At 44.3% G+C, this 23,432-nt stretch overlaps 1 protein-coding gene across 2 annotated transcripts; it reads right to left on the bottom strand.

Moving 5' to 3' along the window:
* Window positions 1–5,664: 5,664 nt before the first annotated feature.
* LOC121538607 (DDB1- and CUL4-associated factor 1-like) lies at window positions 5,665–22,892 on the bottom strand. Of its 2 annotated transcripts, none has more exons than XM_041846778.2 (25): window positions 22,700–22,892; window positions 21,105–21,225; window positions 20,800–20,876; window positions 20,610–20,683; window positions 20,395–20,508; window positions 20,146–20,283; window positions 19,339–19,953; window positions 19,060–19,161; window positions 18,809–18,967; window positions 18,463–18,642; window positions 18,071–18,280; window positions 17,692–17,861; window positions 17,357–17,484; window positions 16,102–16,337; window positions 14,934–16,006; window positions 14,607–14,805; window positions 14,432–14,514; window positions 13,914–13,998; window positions 13,166–13,399; window positions 12,811–12,904; window positions 11,070–11,174; window positions 10,711–10,784; window positions 10,455–10,550; window positions 10,039–10,279; window positions 5,665–6,168 (listed from the first exon to the last, which is right to left on the bottom strand). In XM_041846778.2, the coding sequence occupies exons 2-25, from the start codon at window positions 21,215–21,217 to the stop codon at window positions 6,119–6,121; spliced, it is 4,650 nt and encodes a 1,549-aa protein (XP_041702712.2). In that variant the 5' UTR covers window positions 21,218–21,225; window positions 22,700–22,892; the 3' UTR covers window positions 5,665–6,118. The 2 variants fall into 2 exon arrangements, with proteins under 2 accessions (XP_041702712.2, XP_045063181.1); XM_045207246.1 differs by having other exon boundaries at window positions 5,665–6,165.
* Between the last annotated feature and the right edge of the window lie 540 nt (window positions 22,893–23,432).

The following is a 23,432-nucleotide window of genomic DNA, read 5'->3' as shown; positions in this document are numbered from 1 at the left end:
AAAAAATAATGTAATCAATTTTAGAATAAGGCTGTAACCTAACAAAATGTGGAATAGGGCAAGGGGTCTGAATACTTTCCGAATGCACTGTATGTGTGAAATAATATGAATTTAAATAATGTACCTGACTAGTTCTGTCTTCTGCATTGATGTACAATGTAATCATTGTTGCCCTAGATTGCCTCAAACATCTCAGTGGGTTCTTGAATCAGCTTACTGCATTCAGAAAGGCAGAGGGCTCAAAGAAGAAGAATGCAGCCTGCCTGCCAGTACTGAAACCCATTAAAATCCTCATGAAATTATATTTTGGGAAAAACAATCTAATATGTTTGCCTTGAAAACCAGCACAGCTAACTGGAGAATACATCATCATCCTGCCTTGGGTCAGAGCATGATATGCAGAATGTCATGCTGTATATTGAGAACAAATACATTCTTGATTAATTAGCTTTACTCTACATAAAACTGTGTCCTATATAAATAAACAGATTGATAGAAAAAAATGATCTGATGATTGACAGTCTCGGAATGTTTGTTGTGTACTTACAGATGACCGCCAGTGAGTTGGATGCTGAGTAGGAGGAAGCACAGTGTTGTGCATTGCTACAGTGAGGGAAAAAAAGTATTTGATCCCCTGCTGATTTTGTACGTTTGCCCACTGACAAAGAAATGATCAGTCTATAATTTTTATGGTAGGTTTATTTGAACAGTGAGAGACAGAATAACAACAAAAAAATCCAGAAAAACGCATGTCAAAAATGTTATAAATTGATTTGCATTTTAATGAGGGAAATAAGTATTTGACCCCTCTGCAAAACATGACTTAGTACTTGGTGGCAAAACCCTTGTTGGCAATCACAGAGGTCAGACGTTTCCTGTAGTTGGCCACCAGGTTTGCACACATCTCAGGAGGGATTTTGTCCCATTCCTCTTTGCAGATCTTCTCCAAGTCATTAAGGTTTCGAGGCTGACGTTTGGCAACTCAAACCTTCAGCTCCCTCCACAGGTTTTCTATGGGATTAAGGTCTGGAGACTGGCTAGGCCACTTCTTCTTGAGCCACTCCTTTGTTGCCTTGGCCGTGTGTTTTGGGTCATTGTCATGCTGGAATACCCATCCATGACCCATTTTCAATGCCCTGGCTGAGGGAAGGAGGTTCTCACCCAATATTTGATGGTACATGGCACCGTCCATCATCCCTTTGATGCAGTGAAGTTGTCCTGTCCCCTTAGCAGAAAAACACCCCCAAAGCATAATGTTTCTACCTCCATGTTTGACGGTGGGGATGGTGTTCTTGGGGTCATAGGCAGCATCCTCCAAACACGGCGAGTTGAGTTGATGCCAAAGAGCTCGATTTTGGTCTCATCTGACCACAACACTTTCACCCAGTTCTCCTCCTTTGTGATGGCAAACTTCAGACGGCCCTGTATATGTGCTTTCTTGAGCAGGGGGACCTTGCAGGCGCTGCAGGATTTCAGTCCTTCACGGCGTAGTGTGTTACCAATTGTTTTCTTGGTGACTATGGACCCAGCTGCCTTGAGATCATTGACAAGATCCTCCCGTGTAGTTCTGGGCTGATTCCTCACCGTTCTCATGATCATTGCAACTCCTCGAGGTGAGATCTTGCATGGAGCCCCAGGCCGAGGGAGATTGACAGTGCTTTTGTGTTTCTTCCATTTGCGAATAATCGCACCAACTGTTGTCACCTTCTCACCAAGCTGCTTGGCGATGGTCTTGTAGCCCATTCCAGCCTTGTGTAGGTCTACAATCTTGTCCCTGACATCCTTGGCGAGCCCCTTGGTCTTGGCCATGGTGGAGAGTTTGGAATCTGATTGATTGATCGCTTCTGTGGACAGGTGTCTTTTATACAGGTAACAAGCTGAGATTAGGAGCACTCCCTTTAAGAGTGTGCTCCTAATCTCAGCTCGTTACCTGTATAAAAGACACCTGGGAGCCAGAAATCTTTCTGATTGAGAGGGGGTCAAATACTTATTTCCCTCATTAAAATGCAAATCAATTTATCAAATTTTTGACATGCGTTTTTCTGGATTTTGTTGTTGTTATTCTGTCTCTCATTGTTCAAATAAACCTACCATTAAAATTATAGACTGATCATTTCTTTGTCAGTGGGCAAACGTACAAAATCAGCAGGGGATCAAATACTTTTTTCCAACACTGTATGTCCCCATCATAGCGACTGCATACTGACTCCCATCCGTCCTTCATCTCAAGTGGAACACCACGGGCAGTGTTTTAATCACATTCATAAAGCTGGATGAGTGTGTGTGCTGATTTAGCACTACAATACGGGTGTCCGCTAATAACAATGTGGATCCTCAACTGGCAGCCCGCGGTCCAAATTTGTCCAACAGGGAGTTTTATTTGGCTGGCCAAGTTTTCGGAGCAAAACAATTTAAAATAAATATTATTTATTTTTTCATTGTTGGACATAAAAGATTGTAAAAACACAAGGAAATCAGCTCAAAGTGATTTTAATTTAGGAAATCTATTCCCAAGTATTCCCACGCATAATAGAGAGACGTGATCGTATACAAATGTAAGCAAGGTTTGAAAATATGAAGTTTTAGTCAAATATATCTGTTTGCGATTCTTGCAGTCAGTTTGCAAATTATTTGTAATTATGTTCTGGCCCCCCAACCATCCGCTCAAGAAAAAAAAAAAAATCAGTCTGTGGCTGAATCTAGTTGATGATCCCTGATCTAGCTTGACATTTGATTCATATTCCTACTGACAAAATAAGAACTAATGTCAACACAATGCATATATAATATAATTATGTTGAACATTGGTTGGTTAGTGACAGCCAGTGAGAGAAAATAGTATTGTAGAGTAGCGAAGTACATTACGCATCTGGGAAAATCAAACCTGGTATTTTAGAACATGTAACAGGTGCACAAGGACATTTTAAAATAAACTTCAATACATTTTTTAAGCATTTACAAGGTAATAACCAAACTATACAGTGTGATTTTCTGGCACTACTTTCATTGAAGTCAATACATACAAGTCATCTTATGAACGCCTTGATTGAAAGACGTTTTCCAGATGTTATTGTACCCAGTAGTTTAATACCGTTTCCCCTAATAAGCTTGGCTGAGGGAGAGCTTATCCCTCTGTATACCAGAGGGCTATGTAGACCACAGGTCTATAAGCTGCTATTAGTTTCTACACCCTCCATTCCAGCAGACAAAGGAAGCCAGAGGTGGTGGTAATAGGATCCATGCAGTGCTTCCTCATCAATCTACCTACACACCCACTCCAGCTCTCGCTTTCTCTCACCAACAAATACACAGTCCAGATCTCCATATCCCTGTCATACACACGTGCAACCAAGACATACGTCATGATTTTGATTTGAAGTGCTGCCTTGCCCTCCAGTTTAAAATATATTCTCTCTCCCGCTCTCTTACACACACAATTCTCTGCTCAAACATAGCATAGACAGAAACTATAGGCTACTCTATTATGGACAGACACAGAATCGGTCCTCCATCTCGAACACTCATACTATATTCACGCAGACAAGATAGCCTCTGCTTGCAAAATCACCCACAGACAGAAAAATAATGTATTCCTGTTCTCGCTCTTAGACAAGATCCTGACTGTTTTCAGCATAACACAGACATCTCCCACGCACTACTCTCCCATGCTAATATAGACCAAGACCACACACATTTAAAAATCTCTTTTAATCAAAATGAGGTTTTTAGAATGTTATGATCCCTCCTATAATTATCCAAGAACATTACATGATCCAATTTAACATATGGTAACCCATGGTGATGTAACAGCACACTACTGAATTAGCTTATTATATAGCCAATAGCCCATGTCTGTAGACAGCATGTGGTCTACATTAAACAGTAATTGAAGTAGCAGCTTCACATAACTACAAAAAAAATGTGTGTGTGTGTATGTGTGTGTATTAAACTACATATACAATTGGCTTATATTGGGTACGACAAATGACAAAATCTCTAGTACATTCTGTAGATTTCAGAGGTATATTCTATACGTTTATGTTCTGGCCGTGAACCCTTGGCTCTACGTAGGCAGAGATGAGTGAACTCTTCCATCACAGCAACTGAATAATAGCTGTTGGGGTGTATGCAGCACATGTCATATTCAATGTTCAGACTAGGGCATTCATCTCTTAATGTCAATGGGTCAGGGTCTTCCAACTTAGGCCTCAAGACGACAGAGCTCAATCTTTCATTTTATTTATAGTAAAAATACTTTGATACATACTGTGCAGGACAGGTTTTTTATGGATCTTTACAAGAGTGCCTCTAACTAAGAAATAAAAAGAGGCAGAAGGGAAAAATGAAATCAAACTAGGCAAAGATCATGATTCAGGAAGAAACATGATATGTTAGCAATACAGGTGCGAACAGCCCACATTTGTATCTTGACTGTCTCATGAAAGAAGTTGCAACTGAACAATATAGCTATCAACAAATGAATACTTTTCAGAAATAGCTTCTAAAACCACCCACCCTTCCACCCAACAAAGTTCCATAATCCAAACAAACTTGCCTCAGCGTGCTCATTTTGCACAGCCGGGGGAACGAGTTTCATTGTTTCGTTTTTCAACTCCATCCCTATAACCTGCCTCACTGGCATTTTTGAGTGGGGAAATTCTGTGTTTTCCACCGGGCTCCTAAATTGCCAATCGAGAGCCAACTTCACCCACCCCGACGTCTCCTCTTGCAAAACGTGTGCACCCAGTGTCTCTGCATTTTTGACAGTCAGCAACTAAACATCATCCAATGCAGTTCTGTCAGGGGTGTTCCATGAGAGGACCAATCAAATCCAAAGTAAAAAATAAAAAGGGAAACAGGTTGTAGCGAATTAACAACTGAACACCAAGCAATGTCCACTAATGAACCCCCAAAAAATGTTTTATCCCAAAATGTTTGTAGTCCCTCTTACAATATAACATTTGCTGTGTGTGTGTGTGTGTGTGTGTGTGTGTGTGTGTGTGTTATAGCATAAACCCACGTTTGATAAAGCACTCATCAAAATGTAAATCTAATTCATACACTGTTCGACTTTGAAATAATTAAAAAGGAAGACAGGCATCCTTTAAGGCCTCGTTATGTAGACATACACTTACATCAATCACGTGCTGATGATATTTGTCCTCGGATTTACACTCACTAATGTGCGTCCAGATTCTAAACAATTGCCAGTATTCAGCATTTTTAAAGAGCACCATGTTTAATCCATTGTTATGGTTACACAGTGAAAATTGGCGTTGGTCATCGATGGCACTACTGCGTGTGGTGTCTTGGTCGTTGGTTACGTTTGTATAGTAGGTGGTGCAGTGGAGATGAACCTGAGAATATGGCTGGTTTAGCTGCAGATAGACTATCAGCGCTCTGTGTGTGTGTGTGTGTGTGTGTGTGTGTGTGTGTGTGTGTGTGTGTGTGTGTGTTTACAGTGGCGGCCACAAGCAGCACCTTTAGCAGACCACATGGGAGCTGACGCCGTACAGAACAGTAAGCTTAAGTCAGCGAACACTCTGCCTTACCAATCCACAGAGGTAGAAGTGGTTTCCTGCAGTTTCGCCATCTAAAACAGTCTACACATGATGGTGGTCATTCAGCATTCTAGAAAATGACGGATAGTCCATATGCGGGACAAACTTTTGAAAGAGCTTTAATGAAATCAACATTTTAAAATAATCAGTCTTTGTTGTGTCTGTACAAACATTATTTTCCACTCATCAAGCCCACCGTGTAATATAAAACTATATCATATACAAATCTTCAGTTTTTTCAGGAATTCAATTTCTGTGGAAACTTTTTTGAAAGGTGGAGCTTTCTTCTGGCCCTCCACTTCTGACTCTCCAATCAGCTTCTCCCAGTATTGCTCCTGGGCGGTAGGAAGCCCTTGGACAGAATTCCAAACTGGCAGTGTTCTGTCGGCTCTCGCAGTTCATTTCCAAAATCCAAATCCCATCCGTCTTTCTCACCAACTCTAACTGTACCTTACCATCTTGTCTCAGTTGTTTATGAGTGTACACCCACGGGAGTGCTCTCTCCAGAAGTCCAGACATGTTGTCCTAGTTTCTCTGTCCCAGACACTGACAGCTCCTCACTCATTCAGGGACAGGATGATGTCATCCTCAAGGTCTGAGCTGTCTGCTGGGTTGACAGAAAGAAAGCAAAGATAGATTTAGAGGTCTGGGGAATAACGGGACAGAATACTGTACAAGTCACGGTGCATGTGTAAAAATGCCAGAAAGCAGAAACATGTCTTCTGCAACATGCCCTCAGAGAATGTGTGAGGGTTCATCTCTCTGTTTTTCCTCACTCGATCTCCCTCTTCAATAGGACAGCGGTACGGCAACTTGAATTTGAAGAGTAAAAAGCAAGCTGACCAGAATTGTCTACACAGCCAGCAAAAATAATCGGTTGGCCAAAGATATAGCTGGTAACTAAAAGGAAGGCACTGGCTGTTGTTGGCGACCCTCTGGCCATCGCTTTAGGATGCCCCTGTGCTGTGGGTTTACTAAATGCAACATGAAATGTCTTGACATATGCACTTATTTATTTATCCATAAAATAAAATAAAATGTAAAGTACCATTTTCAGGATGGAAAAATGTTTTCAGTGTAACCTTAAACCACTAAAACCAGATATAGTCAGAAGTTTACATACACCTTAGCCAAATACATTTAAACTTAGTTTTTCACAATTCCTGACATCCTAGTAAAAATTCCCTGTCTTAGGTCAGTTAGGATCACCACTTTATTTTAAGAATATGAAATGTCAAAATAATAGTAGAGAGAATTATTTATTTAAGCTTTTATTTCTTTCATCACATTCCCAGTGGGTCAGAAGTTTACATAAACTCAATTAGTATTTGGTAGCATTGCCTTTAAATTGTTTAACTTGGGTCAAACGTTTCGGGTAGCCTTCCACAAGCTTCCCACAATAAGTTGGGTGAATTTTGGCCCATTCCTCCTGACAGAGCTGGTGTAACTGAGTCAGGTTTGTAGGCCTCCTTGCTCGCACACTTTTTCAGTTCTGCCCCAGGGCTTTGTGATGGCCACTCCAATACCTTGACTTTGTTGTCCTTAAGCCATTTTGCCACAACTTTGGAAGTATGCTTTGGGTCATTGTCCATTTGGAAGACCCATTTGCAACCAAGCTTTAACTTCCTGACTGATGTCTTGAGATGTTGCTTCAATATATCCACATAATTTTCCTTCCTCATGATGCCATCTATTTTGTGAAGTGCACCAGTCCCTCCTGCAGCAAAGCACCCCCCACAGCATGATGCTAGCCACCCCGTGCTTCACGGTTGGGATGGTGTTGTTCGGCTTGCAAGCGTCCCCCTTTTTCCTCCAAACATAACGATGGTCATTATGGCCAAACAGTTCTATTTTTATTTAATCAGACCAGAGGACATTTCTTCAAAAAGTACAATCTTTGTCCCCATGTGCAGTTGCAAACCGTAGTCTGTCTTTTTTATGGCTGTTTTGGAGCAGTGGCTTCTTCCTTGCTGAGCGGCCTTTCAGGTTATTTCGATATAGGACTCGTTTTTACTGTGGATATAGATACTTTTGTACCTGTTTCCTCCAGCATCTTCACAAGGTCCTTTGCTGTTGTTCTGGGATTGATTTGCACTTTTTGCACCAAAGTTCCTGAGCAGTATGACGGCTGCATGGTCCCATGGTGTTTATACTTGCATACTATTGTTTGTACAGATGAACGTGGTACCTTCAGGCATTTGGAAATTGCTCCCAAGGATGAACCAGACTTGTGGAGGTCTACAATTTTCTTTCTGAGGTCTTGGCTGATTTCTTTTGATTTTCCCATGATGTCAAGCAAAGGGGCACTGAGTTTAAAAGTAGTCCTTGAAATACATCCACAGGTACACCTTCAATTGAATAAAAGTATGTCAATTAGCCTATCAGAAGCTTTTAAAGCCATGACATCATTTTCTGGAATTTTCCAAGCTGTTTAAAAGCACAGTCAACTTAGTGTATGTAAACTTCTGACCCACTGGAATTGTGATACAGTGAATTATAAGTGAAATAATCTGTCTATAAACAATTGTTGGAAAAATTACTTGTGATTAATATGAGCAGCTGAGAAATAAATACAAAAACACTTATTTCACTCCATGCATCAACCACTGTTTGAGGAGCACGCTCTCGCTGCCCGACAGGTGATATTCCGCCCAAACTCTGTATGCCATGGGCTCTCCAACCTTGTTGCTGCAGCTACCCAGTAGCTTAATTTGGGAAACCAAGTGAAATCTGTTCGGGAACATCGATAGTAACATGTTTTCGCAACGAAACATTTCACTAAAGTGTTGACAGCCCGTCTACGTGCTCGAGAAAGGAATAAACGAGAGAACGGAGGAGATGGAAACGCATGGTGGTGAGATCTTCTGTTATAGCTAAAGGTAAGGTCACCCAATTACTGAAATATTTAAAAAACGAAAATATATTCAAAAAAAATACTAATTCTCTAATTCTAGGCTAACTGTAAGCCGCTGTGTAAAATCAATGAACCGACAGCATCGCCTAGGGCTATACATTCTCTCCCAGTGTCATGGATAGACATTGTAGTGTAGCATAAGGTAACCAGCCCTCCCAGAATGCATAATAATACAGTCCACACTCAAAAGCTAGACTAATTATGTACCAAAGACATCTAAAATCAGTTTTGTTTTATGCGGAAAATGTGGTAGGCTATGTATTGTGTAATGGCACAATTATAATTTTAATTCAGTTTTATTAAATCATTTTAGCTTGGGCTCATAAGCCTATGCGTATACTCTAATATGTATATGGATGTTTTGAATTAATCATCACCTTAGAAAGCGCTGTCCATTTCATTGTATTAGGCTTGGAAACAACATCCACAACAACCATATTTTACACTGTTTCAACCTGCTGTTGAACTTCTGTCTTCAAATTGATCATCACAGTGAGGTGAGTTTTAAAAGTACTATAGGCCTACTGTTTTGATGATATGTGTTTGATGGGATTTTCGATTGCATTTGCATTGATGTCAGAGTGGTTATGGGTGGTTCTCTGTAGCTCAATTGGTAGAGCATGGCGCTTGTAACGCCAGGGTAGTGGGTTCGATCCCCGGGACCACCCATACGTAAAAATGTATGCACACATGACTGTAAGTCGCTTTGGATAAAAGCGTCTGCTAAATGGCATATTATTATTATATTACAATAGAGCCCTGAGTACCAGGCCATTAGGACCCGATGGTAGAGGCAAGTTGGGTACTACCAAAGCATGTCCAGAGTGCATAAAAGGAGATTACCATGCCGGTGTGGCAGTAATATGGTCACTGCAACAGCCCTAAATGGACCTATCTTTTTAAATAAGATATTTGAGAACTTACAATCACCAAAATAAAAGCTAGACAGTCAGGGAGATTCTAAAATTCTAAAAATGATGCATTCAGGAGTATTTCTGGCATGGCATGGGGCCCCCATTGATTTTGTTATAATGTTTGAGTCCAATGGCCACGCCCACCACCTACACCCCATTTTGATCCAGAAAAAAAACCTGTATGTGTTCGTGTATGCAGAACTGACTGCTTTCATGTGTATGATGTGAATGTGTTTGTGTATGGGATCCTTTTTGTACGGTAATGCCAAAGGAACATTTCCATCCTGAATGGACAATAACGTATTCTATTAATAACATAAATGGTTATGACATCTTCTATGTCTCTTAAACTCAACTCTGGACCTTCGTTTTTTCATTGTTCCCCTCTAAATCACAGATTTAGACCTGGCACACCAGGTGGTTGCAATTAATTATCAGGTAGAACAGAAAACCAGAAGGTGCCGGACCTCATAGGGTAAGAGTTGAATACCACTGTTTTATGTCATTACTTTAAAAAAGTGATGTATCCTAGCCCTTATGACAGAAGGTTTAAGTTCAACGTTACCACAAACTTCAACCTTGCCGGTCCTTCATCCAATGCCTAGATGTGTGCGTGGCTGAGGGACACACTGACACAACTGTTACTCACTGTTATCCAGGGCAAGGTCCCCATCTTCCTCATCGTCATCCGAGTCATCATCATCATCATCCTCACCGTCCCGCTCAAGCAGACGAGCTACCTCTTCATCGTCATTGTTCCCGTCTTCCTCGTCCTCGTCTCCGTTATCGTTTTCCAGCTCGGCGATCAGCGGGTCCGTGTCGTGGTCGTCATCAGAGTCATCCTCGTCATCATCATCATCATCATCATCCTCCTCCTCCTCTTCATCCTCCTGATAGGGGACAAGTGTTCCAGAACAGCCAGATCTTATATTTCGATATTTAGGCTGTATTACATATAATCTGCCACAACCAACCAATCATCCAATGTTAGCGATTGGTTATTTGATGGATTATCAACCAACATAACACAAGAGTGGCGCTTTGTGAAGGGAAGGGGTCTTTTACCTGATCTTCCTCATCCTCCTCCTCCTCCTCAGCCAGTCTCTGGCGTCCCACCTCGTACAATCTGCACACCGTGTCAGTGTTGACCGAGTCCTGGTTCTGGAGGGGAAACACAGAAAGTCTGACAACAGTTGTATGTCTCAATACTACTAAGCCCCACCACCACCACTAAACTCAATATCTGACTGTGCAAAGCGGAGTATGTGATTCAATCACTTGCAGCTTTATCGAGTTATCTAACAGATGACAGAAGATGCACCTCAATCACAGCCAGGTAGCAGTCCTTAGTATCCGTGCAGAGGTCAAAGATATTCCTCTTCACGTCGATGGTGGCTGGGGGGAAATAATAAACCTCTCATACGACTTCACAATATTGAAAGTAGTTGATACAGAAAGAATAATCTATTTTAGATGGAGTCAATTTGCTTTATACATAAGAAAAAAGCTAATCCTACTCCATTTCCAAAGCATGAAGCTGTAAGTGTTTCCCAGATGGTGGGTCAGGACAGGAGCCACTGGTGAGTCACGCCTGGGTTGCAATTTAAAACTGGATAGTCTACTCCTGATAAATACAAGGCCTTGGGACTGTTGTGACAGTGTGTCTTAGAGCAGTCTTACCAATGGGTTTGTAGTCGGTGGCGTTGAACGTCCTGAAGGAGGAGCCAAAGGGAGTCTTCATCTGCATTTCTATCATGTCATCCTCATTATCAGCCTGTAGCATCGCTGGAAAAACAACAGTAGGGTTACGTTTTCTGTACACGCCACAACTAGAGCAAATCCATAGGTGTGCTTCATATACAAAGAAAAAGCAATAGAGGTGTATGGATGGCTACAATTATTTTCACAGTCAATAAGGATACCAGTTACATCAGTAGATATTGCATCAGTAGAAGGAAAGCTGGGAGGCCAGATTAAATGGCCAGACCGATGGTCATGGACCCATGGTTCTGGCTACTAATAAGAGTGGTGTGGGTGTGTGGGTGGGTGGGTGGGCAGAGCCTTCATGGTATCCACATGGCCCTAGGTAACAGGATTGTGGTCAATTCCATTTCTATTCAGTCAAGCCAAGAACTGAATTGGAATTCCTATGAAATAATTGAAAAATTCTCCTTGAAAATAGATGGCATTGTTCAATTCTGGTACCGTAGGGCCAAGTTGTGGAAAACACGGAGGGTATTACAGGATCTAGACAGAACGGAATTCAACAATGTTCCAAAATGTATTGAACTTCGTAGGAAATCAACTAAATGTATTGAACTAATTAGAAAACACATTACATTTGCCCAAGTTAATCATAAGACATGAACAAAATGCATCAGTGATTCGTATTTTCCAGCAACTTTCGGAAACGGCACATGAATGCCCGTCTGTGTGTGTTGTGTGGCGTGCGTGCGTATGTCTAGTCTACACTTTGTAGATGTAAAGGCTTTCCCCCAAAAAAAATTCTCCATGAAATGTTAACTACAAAGTAGCCTATACCTATCTAGCAGAATGATATCATGCTCATTTGCATCAATCCAGAGGTCATTTAGCAAACTCTGCAATCACATGGTCTCCATCTGATGCTCAGGTACATTAAAAGGGTAACTATACCCCCCCAAAAAATAAATAATCCCAGACCTCAAAAGTAGTCTCCTGATGTGGTTAAAGCATTGTTGTGGACTTAGAAAAACAACAAAATTGGATGTTCTATTAAAAAGTGAGACGTGAAAAGATTACCAAAAAAAACTCTGGGGAAAAACAGAAACTTGGAAAAACTAAAACGGATAAAACTGAATTTGGGAAAAATGTCATGCATTTTGGTAATGCGAGGATCCACGATGGCAATATAACACTAGTTGCATACGTACATACCACATGGATGTACGTATGGGTGGATAAATAGATAGTATGATAAGAGTGATACTGCTGCTAGAGTGACACTGCTGTGGGTGGATCCATCATGGCCTCCACATGGCTCTGGCTACTGAGACGTTAGAGTGACACTGCTGTGGGTGGATCCATCATGGCCTCCACATGGCTCTGGCTACTGAGACGTTAGAGTGATATGGATGTGGGTGGATCCATCATGGCCTCCCTGTGGCTCTGGCTGTGAGGTGGTGTGAACCAGCTGGTGCTCTCCTCTGCCAGCTCAGGGCACATCCTCCTGGCCATATGGTTCAGCGGGGCCGTGTGGCATCAAACACACACCTCTACATGCACCTTTCACACTTCATGAACACACAACCCCACAAGCACTCACCTTTTTACACACATCTTAAAAAGTGCTAGCTGTTTAGCACTAGGTGAAATTTGATTAGTCTCGCAACCACAGCATACTGTACTCTATTTCCCATCATGCACTGAGGTCAGTCCTCACCTCCGTAGATGACCGTGCCGTTGTTGTTGAAGACGATCCTGCACTGGTCCAGAGCTGGCACTGTGTGGAGCAGGTGGAAGGTCCGCAGGTCCCACTGACACACTCATTAAGGAATCACACAGTCACATCACTTTCAGTATAATGTAATTACTATTTTTTCCAATTCATTTGGGGTTGGGGCATTTTGCTGGATCTACACAAGAGATGGCATGGGACACAAACTCATCTTGAAATTAGGCCACTTTTGAGGTCTGAAAACATCTGACCAACTGATATAGGCTAAGTACCATCAACTGAGCACAGGAAATACTCTTTACAAATACAATAAGTAAAACAGTAAGTGAGTAAAGGATACAATCTCAGTGTTGACAATGACCTCCAGGCCGTTGGGGTGGAACACTCCGCTGATGTTCATGTTGAACTTGTCAAACTTGTGGATGGCCTGAGCTGAGCGCACGTCCCACAGCACACCGTCGTTCAGTACCAGGTCGTCGGTGGGGTTAAAGGTCGCACAGTTCCTCTTGTAGTTGTTGGCCAGGTCCGGGTAGTGGAGGGTAAGGGTCTTCTGCCCTGTCTGGATGTCGTAGATCTGAGACCCAAAGACGATGACATGATTTCAGCTTATACACTGAGTATACAAAACATTAAGAACACCTGCTCTTTCCATGACAGACTGACCAGGTGAATCCATGTGAAAGCTATGATCCCTTATTGATGTCACTTGTTAAATCCACTTCAATGCAGGGGAGGAGACAGGTTCAAGAATGATTTTTAAGCCTTGAGACATGGATTGTGTGTGTGCAATTCAGAGTGAATGGGAAAGACAAGATTTAAGTGCCTTTGAACGGTGTATGGTAGTAGGTGCCAGGCGCATCGGTTTGTGTCAAGAACTGCAACGCTGCTGGGTTTTTCCACGCTCAACCGTTTCCTGTGTGTATCAAGAACGGTCCCCCACCCAAAGGACATCCATCCAACTTGACACAACTGTGGGAAGCATTGGAGTCAACATGTGGGGGTGCAACTCAATATTAGGAAGGTGTTCCTAATGTTTGGTATACATGGTTGTTCAGTTTAACCTTTAGATGTTGGGAAAGAAGACTTACATGAGCTATGTGTTCCTTTGTGCCAATGACTCGGTCTTGTGAAAGTTTACTGAACTCCACATTATGATCATCTAAGAAGGAATGCCTGGAAAGAAAAGGCAAAACTAATTATATAGAGATCAATTCAAACATCTACAAATAAAAAATACAAATTCCCAGGCAATCCTTACAACCTCTGACTTCAGTTCATATTGATAAATACATTTTGGTTAAGCAATGATGGTCTAATGTTGTTCTAGCTAAAATCACAAAAGCCCCAATGTTGCTTTTGTTAAACTGTGGCCCCACTACACTGTCAGTGTTCTATGAAGTGAAGATTCCAGCCATAAGGCAGTTCAGTTAGTGTGCATAATTCAATAACCTGTCAGCAGCTCCCTGCTCTGAGGACCATAGACACAGAACCAGTAGAATGAACCATAGAAAGGGAATGGGTAGAGCAGTCATCCCCATTGAAAGCAATAACCAACTGTATTGATTTGACTGGGCCAGGGTTAGTCTTCTAATCGAGTCACACTTACTTCATGATGAACACTGACTTCATGCCCCACAGTGCAGACAGAGGATAACTCCATGATGCTGACGTCAACAACAGAGAGCCATCCTGATGACAAAAGACAAGAATAAAGGTTTCATTCAAATACTATGTTTTAGATATCCACAAGATGGGTAGATTTGTACATGTGTCCCACTGACCCGTGATGGCTCTAGGTGTGTGATGGCAGAGCTGTGACAGCTGTAACTAGCCTCCTCCTGGCCTGTGAACACGTTGTAGAGTTTGAGCTGGCCCGTACACGTCCCCAGCATCAGGAATCGCTCACGGGCAGAGAAGGCACAACACATGAACCCACTCTCATCCTCGTCTGCCTCCCTGAACACAGAGATGGGCCGGAACCTGGGGGGGAGAGAAGAAAAAAAAAAAAAGGGGGGGAAAAAGGGAAAAAATATTCACCCAAGGTCCACCTCAGCCTAAAAGGCAAGGACTTTGTGCCGAGTCCCCAGTGTAGTGGGAACAAATCATACCTGCTAAAGATGAGGTGTCTGTCGAAGCAGCCCCCGTCTACCCCTCCGTATTTTGGGTAGACGACCCTGCGTGTGTGTCGGGAGGTGAAGTTGGTTGGGGCCTGGCGCCTCTGCTTGGGCTCGGGGCACTGGTGGGGGGTGAAGAGGGAGAAGGGGGGGCAGGTGGTGACAGGGTTCTTGCAGCGGGCGTGCTGCTCCCTCAGGTACTCTGTGATGATGCTGTCCAGGGCGGGGGGAGAGGGCAGGTGTCTGTCCAGCTGTTTCTTCATGGCTGGACTCTGGCTGAAGGCACCGTAGTCTGACTTCTGCCTCAGCACCCGCGGCTTCTTACAGATGGCAGGCACGGGGCACGGCGACGGGCGCTCTCGCGTGAACACGATCCGTCCGATCAGGGGAGAGCCGTTGCTTTGGTGAGGGGTCAACAGGGGAGGGGCGGCCGGAGGGACCGTGAGGAGTTGCGACGTCGAGGGACGAGGCTGGGGGTGAACTGACAACGGCACGGACGGATGAGAGCCGTGGCTCGCCAACCGTGCTGCGACCCCATTGGCCAGCCGAGGGGTCCGGGGGAGGGCAGGGGCGGGAGAGGCAGGGGGAGGGGGAACAACGACAGGAAGCAAAGCTGAGGAAGATGGGTGGGGGAGGATGGCCATGGGGAGGTCAGCCTCCTTGGTGAGCGTGGTGGCAGTGTCATGCAGACCCTTGACCACCAGGTGGTTCCGGATCAACAGCAGTAGCTCCTTTTCAGGGAAGGAGATCCTGGACTGGGCCACCACGTTGGCCCTCTGCAGCCAGGCCAGGGAGACATCCGTCCCGATCATGAGGGGTTTACCAGACACCCGCTTGATTAGCTCCGCCGCAAACTTGCAGAACTTGACGTGTTCGCTGCGTTTGTCCTGGAGCACAGGCTCCTTCATAAGCTGCTGGATGTGTCCGCTGCTGAAGAGAGGCAGCTTGCTGATAATCTGTCTGACTGAGCTGGAGCGGGACAGACCCACCAGGGCCTTACAGGCCAGGGTCCGAATCTGATCCGCATCTGTGATGGGCATCTTCACCGTCAGCAGGGACAACAGTACCTACAGGGAGATGGCAGAACTATGAGACCAGTAGTGCCTAAAAACATACCAGCGTAAGATCCATCAATAGACAATTCTGAAATCAATATTTTCACCTTGATGCCGTTGTTGGACTGCACCACGTTCCACATCTTGGTGAGCACGCTCTCGCTGCTCTTGGTGGTCTGGGGTAGACATCTATGGGGCGTGCCGGAGATGAACTTGCCGATGCTGGACATGCGTTTGTCCGGAGCGCACACACAGTTGATGACCACCTGCAGAGCCGACTTCTGGATCTCGGCGTCGTTCACAAACACCTCTCCCTCTGCCACCACCAGGACTACACTCATACCTGAGGAACAACATAACATTAAGATTAGAACCCAAAGCCAAGAGTACTGGTCTGCTGGATATATGGGGTTGTGTAAATAAAAAGCCATGGTAGGCTATACACAGAGTGTACAAAACATTAGGAACACCTGCTCCTTCCATGACAGACTGACCAGGTGAAAGCTATGATCTCTTATTGATGTCACTTGTTAAATCCAATTCAATCAGTGTAGATGAAGGGGAGGAGACAGGTTCAATAAGGATTTTTAAGCCTTGAGACAATTGAGACATGGATTGTGTATGTGTGACCTTTAGAGGGTGAATGGGCAAGATAAAAGATTTAAGTGTCTTTGAACAGGGTATGGTAGTAGGTGCCAGGCGCACTGGTTTGAATGTGTCAAAAACTGCAATGCTGCTGGGTTTTTCACACAACAGTTTCCCATGTGTATCAAGAATGGCCCAACACCCAAAGGACATCCAGCCAACTTGACAACTGTGGGAAGCATTGGAGTCATCATGGGCCAGCATCCCTGTGGAATGCTTTCGACACGTTGTAGAGTCCATGCCCTGACGAATTGAGGCTGTTCTGAAGGCAATAGGGGGTGTAACTCAATATTAGGAAGGTGTTCCTAATGTTTTGTACACTCAGTGTATATTGACAAGTGCAATATCCATATAGCAAGAGATCCATATCGCGTGCAATATTTTGAAACGCTAATTAGCTGCATGTAACGTCTGTTTTTATAGTTTACTCAGCTGTTGTCGTCTCACTCCCCTTGTGGCTGCTTCCCACACAAACCAAGCCTTGCCCCTTAGCTAGCTGGCAAGCCAACAACACTGTTTCGCACACAAATTGTCTACTCCTAGACGGTCTTATAGCCAGCTCGTGTGCAGTCAATGCATGCAGTTGATTCAACAATGAACTGAGTGCAGCTAAAACAGATGTTCCAACGTTGTACTAGCCCACCTGATTTTTTTGCTCATATCGTGCAACTTTAATAATAATAATAATAATAATAATGACAGGGCAGTGTAACATACCCACGGTGGAGATGGCGTTGCCCCCCTCCCCATCCAGCACGGCCACAGGCTCCGCCATCAGCAGCTGGGTCTTAGGGACCACTGTCAGGATGCTCAGTATGTCCAGGGCATAACGCACTGTGTCACTCCTTGAGGACAAAACAACACAGGGGGGAAAATAGTCACACAGTACAACTCTGTATTCACTTGAATTTGTGAATTATGGAGAACAAATGTTCTCCATAATGAATAGAGGTGTATCTTCATATAGAACAGAGAGGGTTGATGAATAACTCCGTCCTTCTCATCAGTCCTTGAAAGAGAAGGAAGGTTGCATTTTTTTTTTCTGTCCTTACCTGCCGTAGTAGGTCCTCCAGTCACAGGCGATGGAGATGAGCTGCAGGAGGAGCTGCACACAGGAGAGCTTATGGAAAACCTCTGCAGGCTCCCAGTACAGCCTGACTGGGCCGTACTCGATCAGGAACTCCATCATCTCCACCACCTGCTCGTGGGTGTAACTACACGCCTGGGGAACAGAAAGAGAATGCTGCATCACTGAAGGAAAAACATCATCAAGGTTCATCTGTGATGATGGGTTCCAGGGGGATGGGGTCAATTCCATTTCAATTCAGAAAGTTAATTGAAATTCAATTTCATTAATTGAAAGAGGACCCAAGACAATAATTTCAATCTTCACAATCTCCCAACTCACATGGGAAGGCCTGTTCCTCTTACCTTGTAGTAAGGCTGTGGGTGAATGGGAGCACCCCCTTCAGTCCGCTGCAGGGACTGCTTGACCTGCTCCATCTTGATTGCCAACTGGGCCTCGAAATACCTGCGCAGGGCCATGCAGGTGTGCTTGGCAGTCTGCCTGCTGGAGAAGATTTGGTCATCACTCAGCAGGGCCCCCTGGTCCTCAGGGTTCAGGATCTCCAACGTGCTGATCTGGAGACAGTAGAATACAAAATGAACAGCAGTCTAATACACACTCCAATACAGAGGACGTTCAGAGAACTGATCTGGAGACAGTGAAATACCAATAGTGGTTTTCACCAGGATTAAGAAACCCTGTCGTAGTGACAACTGGATGAAACAGAAGCATGACTAAACCAGACAGGTCCTCCTACCAGGTTGACCATGCGTCGGAGGCCGTCCTGCCTGTCGAAGAGCTCCAGCACCGCACGGAAGGAGAAGGAGATGGAGAAGAACATGGTGGCGTGGCAGCAGCCCGAGGCGTGGGAACACTCCAACAGCCACAGAGTGTAGCTCACCACGTCAGACAGAATGGAGTGGGGCAGCATACACACCTAGGGGTAACAAAGACACATTTAATTGGGACACATGAACACACACATTTGTATTGACTTACACATTTACATGGAAGTAAATCATGTTACACCCATGTACCACAGGTCACAACTTTTATGAACCGTTGATCTTTATGCAGTGTGTGTGTGTTTGTGTGTGTCCTACCCTCTCCATGGCGTCCTGGTTGTAGGCCAGGTAGTAGAGGCACAGAGACACCCCTGTGGCGGCCATGGAAGGCTTGGGGATCTCCAGCAGCTTCTGAACCCCTCCATGGGCCACAAACTGAGCGGCAAACTTCTTATGCAGGAGCAGGGAGGCCAGGTACTACAGGTAGCGAATGAGAAGCATAGGATAAGGCTGGGATGCTCCTCTTTAAACAATTGAGATGCATTATAGGTCAGTTGTAGAACGGTTACCTTGAGAGCCTCAAAGGTGAGCTGTACATCGTTGGTCTGCTTCAGGTCCATGTAATGGATGAGCAGCTCACAGGCTCCCATCTGCATGAAGACAGCCAGAAGCTGAAAGACAGAAATGAATACAAAGAAATAAAAAATGTATACAGAGTACTACTCGTCTGTCTGCCAGTCTACACAGACATTTATGGTATATTGTCTTCAACGAATACAGCACTAGCTCTTATAAGGGAGTTTGAGAAGACTGACATCTGCTGGTAGGTTTATGTAGCAGACACTAACCTCCTGGTACTCTCCCAGAGGGGTGAGGTACTGCAGGATGAGCCTCTGCTCCATCTCTGGGGTCAAAGGGTAAAGGTGATAGTTGTTCCCAATCACCCAGGGGCTCATCTCAGACCAGCTGCTGTTGGACAGCTCGCTGAAGTTCCTCTCCGGGTCCGGCAGGGAGAAGTTCAGTTTCTGTTTCACCTTCCGTCCGTTCTCCCTCTCCGCTCTCCTCTTGTGGTGACTGCTGCCCTCCGCCCTGCCGTCGGGGAAGTCCCGGTGGGACAGAGACGGTGCGGCAGACACAGGCTTCATCAGGCCTTTGACAGCCAAGTTGGCGCAGCTGCTGGTCTTGTGGGTGTGGTTAAGGTAGTTGAGGTGGAAGGAGATCTCGTTGTCAGACTTGTGGCTGGGGATCTCCACTCGGTCCTCATCTGGTCCCTTCTCATCCCTCTCCATGCCGTTATTCCCCGGGGGGAAGGGGGTGTCCTCGATGCCCCCGTCAACCGTCTCCTCATCCAAAGGAAGGAGAGGTTCCCCCAGGGTCTTCCTGGGACTGGGCCGTTTAAACTCCTTCCGGTTCTCAGTGTCCTTGGCCTGCAGCTCGCGTAGCCGCTGCAGCATCAGAGGCACCTAAAGCGAGAAAGATGCATCTAGCATCATTCACAGATACCGATTATGGCCAGCCTGGCGCCCACTTGTAGTGACAGGGCTAAATTAAACTGACCCCACATTACAGTATTTACTCAAGAGCTTATGTTGATGTTGTTAAACCTTCTCAGAGGCTTAACAAAAAACATCTGTTAGTAGGGTGTTGCCACTGACCACAACAGAGTTCTCCTCCCTGTAGTTGGCAGCGATGTCCTGGTTCTCCATTGCTCCAGCCAGCAGGCCCGTAGCATAGATCATCAGGGGCTGCTCAGCCTCCTGGACCCATTTAAACAGCCTCTCCACTATGCCATCCTGTCATGTACACACACAAACAGAGGCATAACGGCAAAGATGATTGAATATTTGAATCAGTTGCATATTACAGCTAACAAAATATACAAACATGTCTAGGTTATATCCTACCTTCTCCTGAAAGACCACAGCGGTCTCCAACCCAGGCATGATGTTCTGCAGCAGGCGACAGGCTGCAGTGTTGAGTGCGAGTTCTCTGCTGGTCATCACATAACTATTAACGAGCTAGAAAAAGACAGGAATTAAAATAACAATTCAAATTTGAACGAATACCATTCTGTAAATGTGTGTGGGGAAAAATACTACTAAAAAAGTTCAGGTCTTACAGCGTTCACAAAGTCATCATTTTTGAACATGATCTTTAGCAGCTGACCCAAGATGCATTCTGGATCCGCTCTCCCTAAGTGGCAAGAGGTGGGGAGAATTAGAAAAACCTACAGAATGTCAACAACTATCACTGTTGCTATTGTTAATACTATAGTTATGACTACACACAACATAAATCCATCATCTTACCAGGGTGCCTGTCATCAAAAGGATCCGGATCAGCTTTGTGATATTCCTCAGTCTCCCTCTCCACCAGCTCTGAAACCCTGAGGAAAAGAAAACCCATGATATATTCAAAAACAGACAACCACATATTCCTTAATGTTCAGAGACTTAAAAAAAAAAAGATCCTTCTATCCCTTCATCAAGTAACATGTGGCCTGAATAAATAAGGTCAACCCAAATAGAAACTTCCCATAACATTCACTGATCTTACTTCACATAATATCCACTGGTGTTCCCAACAATAATCCCCCTGTATTACACACACTCACTTGGTCAGGATGTTGACCAGGTCTGGTGTGCTGGCCTGCTGCTCCCTCTCCCACTGCTCCAGCAGTGCGGTCAGCTCTGCCTTGGAATCCACACTGGCAGATGCCGACGCCATGGTCTGGCCTGACACACAGAACAAATTATGTAATCAACTCGACTTTATTTGGGGTCTAGAGAGAATGAGCAAACAAAACTGCATTGGTGCATGCAAGAGGAGGGAGTCGCCTGCCATTGTAAATGTTGATATGGGCTAGCTAGATTGATTACCTACTCCAACCTCTTGCATGCACCAATGCAGCTTTTTTAGCATATAGTCACTGTCACTAGCTTACGGATTTGGCCTACTCCTCAAATAAAATATAATTAATGCATGATCATCTATGCTCACAAACCATGACTTCCTCTCCAGTTGCAACCAGTGACTCAAAAGGGACCTTTATGTTGGCTCCAGTTCAGAACCGATTCAGCTATACAGGTCCCTGGGGACTAACAGTCAACGGGTGATTTGGTCATGGCCTTGAGCACGATGCTAGAAACCAGAACCATTGTGCAGTAGCTACTAGCTAGCCTGACCTGTATAACTAATGTCAGCTAGCTACAAGTTGAGGAACCCTCAACTCTGTTCTCTTATATCGAGGCGGAGTATAGTTTTGGTGACTGGTCGCGGGATTTGCTTGCAACAACACAGTCACCACCATCAGTCGATTATTGTAAAAATGTCAATTCTGAAAACGCTTACATGTACCTGTTGGTCCTGTACAACTGCGGTCCTTCCGCGGGGTACTAAGATTCATACTTCTAATAAAAACTTTTAGCTAATACAACCTACTTTTTCCCTCCTGAGATTAAATTGGGTCCGTGCTATCTGGAGTCCTTGGGACGTCCCTACCCTAAACATTTTAAAAAATGTCAACTTCACAGGGATATGGACATCGCAGAGATCCCGGATAGCACGGACCCAATTGAATCTCAGTTTACGTAGTACGAGCAACAAGGAAAAAGTCGTTATTAGAAGTATGAATTTCAGCACGCCGCGGAAGGAACGCAGTTGAACAGGACATACATAGGTAAGCGTTTTCAGAATTGACATTTTTACAAGAATCAGTTGATGGCGACTCAATGTTGTTACTAGCAAATCCAGTCATCAAAACTCAACTCAGCCTCGATATTAGAGAACGGAGTTGTTTTCCTCAGCCAGCCACTTACTGTTTCTGAAATATATAGCTTGTTAGTTAGCTACATCAGGATGACAAGCTAACGTACACACAGGTGTTTTGTGGTGATTTAGCGAGCTAACTACTGACACTGGTTAGTCATCGGTACCTTGCTAGATATTGTATATTAGCTAGCTAGTTAACTATCTTCGTTAGACTCTGCAGACGTGAAATATCCCTATTAGCTACACTACCAACTATCCATAAATATGCGCTGTATAGTTAGCTAACTAGTATAACGTTGGCTACAATCAGTTCAGTGTTGGTGTTCCGCACCAGAAACAGCTGTATGCATTGTGTGCACACGAGCTAGCAACAAGACCGTCTAGGAGTAGACAGTTTGTGTGCGAAACAGTGGTGTTGGCTTGCTGGCGAACACGTACCTTATTCTGCTAAATTTTCCCTCGCTCTTTCCTTATTCCTTCCACAATTATTATTTTTTACAATGCCGACAGACACTTGCTGACTACACCAATATTTCTTGAAAATAATACAAACGCCAGTTTCACACAGCCACCTTGTTGTCACTTGTTTTTAGCACAGCATTTATTATGGTGAACACATTCTTCACGTCAAAAGTTCAGCGCTGACTGGCGATTTTTGATGACGCAAGCTCAACATGGGCGGAGTTCAGCAGCGGTGTATTCAGATTAGTCCAAGGGAAAGGGACATACTGGGCTCATACGAGTTGATCACTCTTGTTAAATCGGTGGCCTTTCAAAGTGTGTTTCATTACGGGGATAAAAATTGTCCGACTTGCGCCAGAGAGGAAAAAGCTAAGCGAGAGGTTTGACTCTGCCCAAAATCTGTCCGGGAAAATTAGCCCCAAGTGTTGAATTTTTGTATAGAGGTCAATGAGAGAGTGTCGAACTTGGTCAACCAAAAATGTAATTGATAATTTGCTACGCGAGGCTTATTTGATATAATATAAATTTCGTTGTTACGAATGCACTGATATAAGTGGACGCACGTGGCATTTCGGCAGTGACGTGTATTCATGGCTGCAAAAAAAGTGGCAAATTAGCCATGTATGGAGATAGGGATTTGGACTTGTGGTTTTACTTAATTCTCCGTACTGGCCAATGATTATAATGGTGATTCTGATCCAACCAATAA

This window comes from Coregonus clupeaformis, chromosome 24 (assembly GCF_020615455.1).
Source record: "Coregonus clupeaformis isolate EN_2021a chromosome 24, ASM2061545v1, whole genome shotgun sequence".
Taxonomy (NCBI): Eukaryota; Metazoa; Chordata; class Actinopteri; order Salmoniformes; family Salmonidae; genus Coregonus; species Coregonus clupeaformis.
Note: the sequence above shows the minus strand (reverse complement) of the source record. Positions and strands in the feature narration are given on the sequence as shown.